This window comes from Lipotes vexillifer, unplaced genomic scaffold (genome assembly GCF_000442215.2).
Source record: "Lipotes vexillifer unplaced genomic scaffold, Lipotes_vexillifer_v1.1 scaffold71, whole genome shotgun sequence".
Classification (NCBI taxonomy): domain Eukaryota; kingdom Metazoa; phylum Chordata; class Mammalia; order Artiodactyla; family Lipotidae; genus Lipotes; species Lipotes vexillifer.
In genome coordinates, this window is record NW_006793703.1 from 6,689,243 (window position 1) to 6,699,576 (window position 10,334).

The window sequence follows — 10,334 nt, forward strand, 5'->3', positions numbered from 1 at the left end:
CCTCAACTGTATACAACTCACCTCTCATAGAAATAACATCTTACACACTTTGATCTCTGGTTAAGTTGGTTAAGTCCAGTCTTTTTCACAGAACTTGCAAAGCCCTTCACAGTCTGGCCTTTGTCTATTTCATTATGACTAACCCATACTAGTTAGTGGTCTTTTTTCCAATTCCTTGAACGGGACAATTTCTTCTTACCTTAGGGCTTTGCAAATGGCATTCTCTGTGCCTCAAATGCTTTTCCACCATTTTTCTTCTGCCTAACTCTAATTTATTCTTCAGGGCCCCGCTTAAATATCATCTCTTCAGGGACGCCTTCATTAAAATACCTAATGAGGTTTGGGCCTCTTGCTATCTTTGTGGATCAATCCATCGATCCATCCACACTCTCACAGAAGTCTGGTCTGGATTTGTCCTTTGTAGCATGTAATACAATTGTATTTATGTAATTATGTAATATTAGGCTCTCCCTCAGGACTGAAAGTTCCACAAGGTAGGGACTGTTTGTTGCAAACCATTGTATTACCCGGGCTCTGGTAGCCTGTATACAGCAGGTACCCAATGCTCTCTTAACAGACGCAGCCTTTTATCCCACAAATTTATCTTAGATATTCTCAAAGGAGTAGGTGGAGAGGCACATCAAGTTTGTGAGCTTGGTGGTGGAGACAGTGGCTGAACAGCCAGAGAGATGAAAGAGCTTAGGGCTGGCTAAGTGGGGAAGCAAGAAGGGAGTAATGAGGGTGTTCATTTAATGAGTTTCCCCTCCACTCCGCCAACATCCCATCCCCTCCCAAACAAGTCATTCAATAGTAATCATGCACTCATTTCTCTGGGGAATAAGGTAAACTTCAGATTACAGAACCAAGGTAAACAATGTTGCAGAATTAAAATGTGTTCAAGAAACCAGTCACAATTCAACTGCATTAGACTTCAGCACAGAGATGACTGTATTCCTCTGAATAATCTTCAACTTAGGAGGCTTGTACTCCTCCAATATGTGGAGGGACAATAAATACACTTCGTCCTGCTCTCGGTTGCTGAGGGAGAAGTCCTCCCCTGATGGCTCAACACTATTTCCTTTTTGCTGCTCTCTTCCCTTCTCCTTTCCTTGGTTTCCCCTTTCCACGAAGCTTCTTCAGACGCCGCTGCTCATCCTTAAAGTCCTGATGCTCATCTCTGAAAAGAGAAAGAAAAAAAAAGTAGCCAGTATTTTTATCAGACTGGAAAAGTACACCAATCTAGAATGTTCTCTTAGGTGGTTCTGGTTAACAAGCTTTGACTTCTACAGGGCGCATGTTCAGCTTGGTGAACCGAAAGGACAGGGAACTCCCGACATACAGATGGGCTGTGTTCCCAAAGTTCATTTCTAGGTCAGTTTTCCCTCACAGAAACAATGCTACCAACAGCTTAATTACCAAACCCACCCATGTAAACCTAGGTAACTAGGATACAACACTAACAATTGCCCCAAATTTCCCTGTAACACTAAGACTAAACACTGAAGGGGGCAGAAAGTGGGTATAAGCTTCAACAGCTACACGAGACCCCGAGGGGCCCAGGGATTAGCACCTACTACAAAGGGGAAAGGTCTGGAGGAAGCTGCCCTGATGGCAGTGGATGATTCACACAAAAAGGCTGCCGGGGAAAGTCTCAGACAGAAGGAAGCCGGATCAACAGACAGATCCTCCAGGGGTCAAGGCAGCCAGGACGGTCTGTACATACACATGAAGACTGCCTGTACTGTATAAAAATATCTGCATTCTAAGATCAAATATGGTCAGTATCCTTGGGGGACTGGCTCTAGGACCACCCCCCGCCACCCAGATACCGAAACCCACTGATGCTCAAGTCCCTTACATAAAACAGCATAAGTATTTGCATATTCTACACACATCCTCCTGAATATTTTAAATCATCTCTACATTACTTATAACACCTAATACAATGTAAATGCTATATAAATAGTTGCCAGGTGTGTGGCAAATTCAAGTTTTGCTTTTTGGAACTTTCTAGAATTTTCTTTTTTTAATATTTTTGATCCGTGGTCGGTTGAATCTGCAGATATGCAACCTGTGGATATAGAGGCCCTCAAACAGTATAGTGTTTAAATATGTAAGCTGTGGAACCCATTTGACCCTGGGTTCAAATCACAGCTCCACCATTCAGTAGCTGTGTGACTTTGGATAAGGAATCTTCCCTCCCTGCCCCCTGGTCTCCTCACCTGTAAAAGGGTGGAAAATGGCGTACCAATTAAATGTAAGAGAGGGGTTTGCTGGGCCCAATTTTTAACTCCCTAGGCTGTTTTACTTCATTTTTTATTTTTTTATTTTGGCCGTGCCATGTGGTCTGTGGGATCTTAGTTCCCCAACCACATCGAACCTGGGCCCTTAGCAGTGAAAGCTCAGAGTCTTAACCACTACACTGCCAGGGAATTCCCCCTAGGCTGTCTTCAAATAGATCACTTTTATAGGGTATGATGTTTCATTCCATGAACATGATAGATACAACAGACCTCTTAGGGATCAGCTATGATTGCCCCCCAAATAAGTCATTCTCAAAAACAGAGTAATTCTTCTGAAATATAAGTCAGATCATGTCACTCCTCTGTTTACAACCCGGCAAACCGCTCCCTGTTTTACTCAGCCCCCTGCACAATCCACCTCCTGTCCCACTGTTCTCCCCTCAGCCTGTGCAGCCCCTGGAACAGACGAGGAACATTCCAACTCAAGGCCTTTGCTCTGCTCTTGACTCTGCCTTGCAAGCTCTTCCCTGGGTCCCCCCTGGCTCACTCACCACCCTCAAGTCTCTGCTTAAGCCTCATCTTCTCAATAAGGCTAACCCTGACTGTCCTGTTTAATACTATGCCCTGTCCTCTCCCCGCCCACTGAGTGCCTGGTCAGCACTCTTGATCCTGCTCAGCAGGCTCTACTGTTTTTCTTCCCTGTAGCACATTCAACTTTGTAACACACCACATAATTTACTTATGTAATATGTTTCCCCCTCCTCCTTCCCTCCCCCCACTCCAACCTTTCCTGACAACCTCCTCCAGAGAGCAAGCGACAAGGGCAGGGGTCTTTGTCTCTGCTGATGAACCAGCCCAAGCACCTGCTTGGCTGAATGAGTCACTGTTTTTGAGAACTTGCTTCCCTCCCTGTTTTGTAGGTCTCTGAGTAAGATTTTGTTCATTGAAGACTGTCTAGTTTCATCCTGCCTGACTTCCCAGGAGGCCTTGTGTTAGAGGCACCATTTACCATAACTAGTGGCTAAATATGAAAATAATTGTGCTTTTCCATGGATAACTAAATGCTAAGTATTTTTTCTCTGTCCCCAAAGATAGTCAAGGCTTTATTTTTCAAACAAATGGAGAGTAGCAGCAAACAAGTAAATTAAAATAACTGAATGTATTTAATTTGGTTATGGGTTATGATTTTCTACTCAGGACATCTACCTTCCAATATTTTATTTGGGGTAGGAATAAAATTAATTTTTATTTTTTGAGCCGAGACTAATGGCAAGGGAGATAATCCCAAAAGCAATTCCAGAAATTCAAAATACGTCATGGACTATCATCTCTAGTAATATATTAACTAAGAAAATCTATTCTATTTTGTTCATTGCTGTTCCCCTTGTGCCCATCTTAAGTGCCTGTACATGGAAGGTACTTAAAAAAAAAATCTGTTGGATAAATGAATGTACCAATCTTTAGTTATCTGGAATGAACTATTAATTTTATTATATTAGCACAAACAGTCCCAAACTAATTTTTGCATTGTTGCCCTAAGACAAGTCCAATTAAAACTTGTTAAATTGAAAAAATAAGTAGGCATTTTAACTTTATACCATTATATACTGTTTAAATTCTTTTATAATGAGCATGTATTTGTTTGGTAACTAAGACATTTTTTTAAAGAAAATGGTCACATGGGTATTTGATCTTTTTTCTTTCTAGAGCATATATCATCTTAAGCACCCACTTCCGACACATACACAAACATACAAATGCATGGTGGAAAGAGCCTGCTACTCTTACATATTATTATCCTATTATAATATTGATTACATATTACTCTTAAAGGTAAACTACAGCTTATTTAGACCAAATTAGTATACCAAAAATGGTGCCAACTAAAAGTGTCTGAAGAGGGTGAAAGGAAATAAGAAATCCTACAAAACTGCCATCAGGAAAGGAAGGAGGCTCCCCCTCACCAGTCAGGAAGCAGATCAGCCACAGGGCAGGGACTCTTCATCTGACCAACAAGAATGTGCTCAGTGTTGAGACCAGTTTTCCTCTGCATCCATTGAGTGCTCTTAGATTAATGACTAATTTAACATCTCACTATAGCTCAGTATCTAGTCAATGTTAGTTACATTTTAGACATAATTAAATTATGTCTTCCAATAAGTGCATGTTTCCTTTTTTTTTTTTTTAAGTATACTCATTATGGATATTTTGAAAGCTTTCCCCTCCCACAACTGTACCTTTTGAACTACCTGGCCACTATTATAAGAACCACAAAACTATAAAGATAGAAAGGCTAAGTTTTTCCTTTTCTGGTCTACTAAACAAATTTCTTATAGGTTACTCTTCGTGTGTGTGTTTTTTTTTTTGTCATTACCTGTAGAGTCCAAGAAAACGTAGTGTCCCCATGAGTGCAAAATAAGTGTTGTGATTAGGATACCAGTCATAAGTGTCCTTCCTCTTGGCCAAAGGCTGCTCGCTGAACAGCTTCACCACTTTCATGGATTTGGAATCAGTAGGCCTGGCAACTTCACCAAACAGCCGGGCACTCAGACGACTCATGCGCAAGGCATATTCTGAAAGTGACGACATTTCTTGCGCAGCAAGGAGCAAGAGTCCCTATAGAAAATGAGAAGAAAGATAAACAGGTTAGTGCAAGATTATCGAATGAACAGTTTACAAAGCAAAAACACAGCAAGCCACTCGTGAATCAGTTCTCATCTTTGGCAGGACGTGCCTTGGCGTTGAGAAATATCCACAGTCCACGTGCCGTTTCCTTTGCATGCTTTACATTGTTTGCATCTTTTTTTTTTTTTTTGCGCTACGGGGGCCTCTCACTGCCGTGGCCTCCCGTTGCGGAGCACAGGCTTGGGACGCGCAGGCTCAGCGGCCATGGCTCACGGGCCCAGCAGCTCCGTGGCATGTGAGATCTTCCCGGACCGGGGAACGAACCCGTGTCCCCTGCATCGGCAGGCGGACTCTCAACCACTGCGCCACCAGGGAAGCCCCTTTTTGCATCTTTTACATTTGGTGTTCACACAGTATTACGCCCCAGCTGTACTGCCTCTTTTACAATGAACGATTTTATGACTCAATAGGTTATTTACTGAGAGTCAGCTTACCTATTTGTAGGCTAGATGAGGACAGGGAAACAAGTTATCCTCCCACAGCATTGTTATTATACCTTCAGAAAACACCTACCTCAGCAATCTGCATGATAAATATGCTGACTGCTTGCCACATAAAGGTTTAATCATGGTGGAGAAATAATTACGCTGTTGTCTTTATTATCAACCCTTTGAATGCAGTTCTCCTCAAGGGCTCCAGATGGCTCTAAGAACAGCTAATGAGTTATGAGGTCATTTAGCCTCCAGGTTGCTGGATTGAATTCTGCCTAGAGACTGAGAGCCAGCTGGGAAAAACAAAGATAGTATTCTTATAGGAATTAACAGCTCAAAAGATTCATTTTATTCCTGAACAAAAGGCATTTATGAATTGTGATGTTACTTGCCTTATCTTCCATTTTATATATTCTGCTTTCATGAAAATTAGCTAAATTCTTATTAGCTGAAAACAGTCACTTTTTTTTCGGAGGCATAGAATGTTGAAATAGTATAAGAATGGTATCTGTAATATGCAGAAATTATAGGTACTATATAGCGAAGATTATATAGGTGATACATAAAAATCAAGAACGTTCACAAGTACTACAGCCAATATGTTATAATAACTGTAAATGGAGTATTACCTTTAAAAATTGTGAATCACTATATGGTACACTTGTAACATATAATATTGTACACCAACTACACTTCAATTTAAAAAAAAAGCATTTGAGAGTTCCTTAACCTAAAAACCTAAAAAACAAAGAATGTTGCTGGTGGAATAACCCTTATTCCATTCTAGTTCAAATGTAAGGGTACCTGTTGGCAGAACATGCTAATTTACATGAAAGTTTTATAGTGAGATGAGAGTTTTTGCTGACTAAGACAGTATCCTGGGGGACAGTTCAGCTGGGATGAAAAGGAGTTGATCTCCAAATAGAAAAAAGGCATAAACCTATCTTGAAAAACCAAGAGAAGAAATATATTAAAAAACCCTCCTAAACAGGAATGCTGCCAAGTTAATTTCAAAACTGCTCTGGCAATTTAAATATCCAGTATTTAAATTAAAGAATTTTTCATGTCCATTCCAAGATCCATTCAAAGAGCAGAGGATGACCTCAAACCAATTTCAGAATGTCAGTCTCAAACCATTTACCTTCTGAACACCAACCGAGCAATCTTGGGCCAATAGCGCCACCTGAAGGCCAGCAGTGGGAGGACTGTCCAAGGTCTCTCCCCTCCAACCTGGGATCTGTGCCAGCCTTACTTACTCCTTCCTTTTCCTTTCAGCACTCAGTTTTAGGATTCCTTTCTCTCCCAACTCTTGCCCCATTATGTGGATGGGGATGGATTGGGGTTGTCAGAGGTGTATAATTTCATCAATGAGAAAAAAAGTCATTAACAGTTAACGTATAAAGAGAAAACAGTCAGTGCTATAAACCTCTAAAGGTCTTGCAAATTACCAGAAGTTGCCTTCAGAAGCTACAAAAAGTTTATTTGCATGCGTTATCTCTTGTCTTCCTTCCACCTTTAAGGTTATCTTTTTTCCAAACATCAGACAAAAAAACTTAAAAACAAAAGGTTTCTTAATCAACTTTTCTTTGTTTTGCTTAATTACCATTATGGCATCAGAACAGATTTCTGTTGCCATTGCACAATATTTCCACAGTTATTTGTAAGGTGGTCTAGGAGCTATCATTTTGCTACAAAATTTTCACGAAAATATGTTCTGAACCCCAAATCATTTTACTTTTTTTGTGGTACGGGGACCTCTCACTATTGCGGCCTCTCCCGTTGCAGAGCACAGGCTCCCGACGCGCAGGTTCAGCGGCCATGGCTCACGGGCCCAGCCGCTCCGCGGCATGTGGGATCTTCCTGGACCGGGGCACGAAACCGTGTCCCCTACATCTGCAGGCGGACTCTCAACCACTGTGCCACCAGGGAAGCCCCAAATCATTTTATTTTTAAATGAAGAGGCAGCATGGAATTCTGAGGCCTAGGTTTCAGTACTGGCTCTGCCACTCAACAACTGGGTTATTTTGAACAATTACCTATCCTCTCTGAGTTTCCTTTTCGAAAAACAAAGCTTGAAGGACCATGTGAGAAATAAGACAGTGGCACTGAATCAATGGTAAACTAAAAAAAGAAAAAAGGAAAAACCTAAACATGCTTGGTGTTCATACATTCTATATAGACACATTTGTTTATTCCTTGTCCTCATTCAATCATGTAAAAAAGCATATGCATACTCCATGTAGTTGAACCTGCACCTCCCTGGAATGGTATCCTCACTTATAGACACTGACAGCCAGAGAAACATAGACGAGGGGACCAGCAGCTTGGTAACCTGACAGGTAGTAAGGAGGGAGGGACTCACTAGGACAGTGGTAACGGAAGCCTTCACAGGATGCTAAGTTATCTCCATGCCCACCATGGAATGTAGCAAAGTACTGGGACACATAGCTCATAAATAATAAGGTCTCATTAGAATCCAATGGAAATGGTCATATCACAAAATCCAAGTCCTAAAACTTTTATGATGGAGAAAGAGAATAAGCCTCTCCAAACCTGAATCCTTTACTAGAAACAAAGAAACACTTGCTAAATAGAAGCAAACTGAAAGTGGCTATGACAATTACCAATTACTGCTTTGTAGTCTCTTACAGAGCACAGACCTGTATGTTTCTGATGAAATACAGCATAGGAGCTTGGTAAACCTTTCTGATACATAGACTAAAACAGCTCACAAGTTCTGCTGTCCATAAATATTGGTCCTGAGACTGGCAAACAGCCACTCTATTAGCTTTACATTTTTTTAAAGATTGGAAAGCCTTATCTAGGATTTTTCAGGATCCTGGTATGCCCCTTTACAGAAACTTTCAACTTTATCTTAAAAAAACCATGATGACCGTGTGAAAGACATTAAGGTAAAAGGCAAAAAATTAGATTTTTATTCACATGAAGCTACTCTAAGGGGTAGAGAATAGTCACTTAAAATATCAAATTTTCTTTAAATGTGAACTAAACAAAACAGTATCATGAAGAAAAATTACCTGGACTTGAAAATGCTAAGCAAAAACAAATTACTGAAATGTGCCGGAGCAAAACATGTTAAGCCCATAGGAGAAAATATCCATCTTTTTACTTTAGCATAAAAGGCTGAGTTTCTCTGATCTTTCTGATAGGTCTGATGCATTTAAAAGGTCAGGTTTATACAGTAACTGGCTTTGGATTAGGTTTGCCTTTTTTCTTTGAAAAGTGCAGATTATGTGCAGGAGTTCTTAACCTGGGTAACCCTCAGTGTGGTGAATCCCCGGGGGGAACTTTAAAAGTGAATGCTGGGGCTTCCCTGGTTACGCCATGGTTGAGAGTCCGCCTGCCGATGCAGGGGACACGGGTTCGTGCCCCGGTCCGGGAAGATTCCACATGCCGCGGAGCGGCTGTTTCCATGAGCCACGGCCGCTGAGCCTGTGCGTCCGGAGCCTATGCTCCGCAACAGGAGAGGCCACAACAGTGAGAGGCCCGCGTACCGCAAAAAAAAAAAAAGTGAATACTGAAATATATGTGTGTGTGTGTGTGTGTGTGTGTGTGTGTAAATTCTGCTAGGGAGGGAGGTTTCTCAAAAACCACGGGTTAGTGGAAAGCGCCAGCTCTGGAGTAGAAAAGCTGGTTGGAATCTTGCCTCTGCACTTTGATGGACATATCGTGTTTGCAGTAGTATGTATTCTCTGCCTTCGTTTTCTCATCTACTACAGGACAGCTGTACTATCTCACTGAATTATGAGGCTGACGTGCGAAACTAATGGCCCAGGGCCTGCCCTAATAGTCATAGTTATCAGGCCTCAAGGAACTCACACAATGTGCACACGTGTTTCACAGAAAAACAATCGAGACACAGTGCTTTTTTTTTTAAAGCCCAGTACCGCTTATTTTACTGGGTCGCAGAGGCACGGACGGCCCTGAATGGATGTCAAGCTTTACTCAGTTCAACAAGAACACCTCCAACCTCCTCCAACTGCCTGGATCACGCCTGCCTGTGATGGAAGCAACAGTGTCAAGTCAACCGACGTTTGAATCGGTAGGGCATTTCGCTAATATTTTTCTTAAATATCATTCAATCATACTTTTCTGAAGCTAGTAACAAAACTAATCTGCACCCCCAGCCCCACAAAACTAAGGCCAACTGATGAGCAGAGAAACCGAGCCTTGAATGCTGCCTAAACAGGAAGAGAGTAACTGCGCCGGAGAGGAAACTAGGCTAGCGTCCTTCGTTTGGTAAATCGCCCTAGTTATGCAGGAAAAGGCCAAGTTGTTTGGGGGAGACCTGTGAAACCTCCGAGCTGTTTAATGAAATTGACTCGTCCTATTCCTGGCGACTCTACAAGGTTGGAGACCTCCGCAGGGTCTCTGCAGCCATTGCCCATAACCCACTACATGCCCCCCTAACAGTCACCTACAGACTTACCTATTCGCAAGCCTCCTCTGCCGCGCGCCCCTTTCCCGGAAGGCCCGCCCCCCAGTTCCCGCCGGAGACTTCAGCGGAGAGCAGTAGCGAAACGGAAGTTTGGCGGCTAGAGTGGAGTCTTAGTGAGCGACCCGGAACTCCTAACGTCTGACCTGGCGCCTGCGCAGTGAGACGAGCGCCTCCAGGTGAGCGGAGGACTGACGGAACGCAGGTTCAGGGGTGAGAGGCCTGGCTTTCATGAACGTCCTGCAGGATTCGCTAACTCTACTTTGTTGGAAATGGCTCTAGTGCTGACCCCCAGCCCCCAACCTCTGAAGCAATGTTTATGCGTGTGCCATGTGGTGGAGAATGAAATGCATTTTTAAATTTCTTTTCCTCCTTCCACTTTCTTTCTGCGTGATTTCTTTCTCTTTTCATCCAGCTTAGGCCTTGACGTGCTCCAAGCGCATTGCTTGACTTTAGGGGCTGAAGAAACTTCTGACTCATCAGGGGTGCCATTCCCCTCCCTCCCTCCCTCCCTCCCTC

At 42.6% G+C, this 10,334-nt stretch overlaps 1 protein-coding gene across 1 annotated transcript; it reads right to left on the bottom strand.

Annotated features, from left to right (window-relative positions):
- Positions 1-1,071: 1,071 nt before the first annotated feature.
- MRPS33 (mitochondrial ribosomal protein S33) lies at positions 1,072-4,858 on the bottom strand. The gene is made up of 2 exons (XM_007466624.1): positions 4,618-4,858; positions 1,072-1,177 (listed from the first exon to the last, which is right to left on the bottom strand). The coding sequence occupies exons 1-2, from the start codon at positions 4,830-4,832 to the stop codon at positions 1,072-1,074; spliced, it is 321 nt and encodes a 106-aa protein (XP_007466686.1). The 5' UTR covers positions 4,833-4,858.
- Positions 4,859-10,334: the final 5,476 nt, after the last annotated feature.

Bases quoted from the DNA above. Each gene is read 5' to 3' on its own strand.
- MRPS33 (XM_007466624.1), bottom strand. From the start codon at position 4,832: ATGTCGTCACTTTCAGAATATGCCTTGCGCATGAGTCGTCTGAGTGCC. The intron at 1,178-4,617 runs GTAATGACAAAA...TTCTCTTTTCAG, and splicing joins CGTTTTCTTGGACTCTACAG to AGATGAGCATCAGGACTTTA.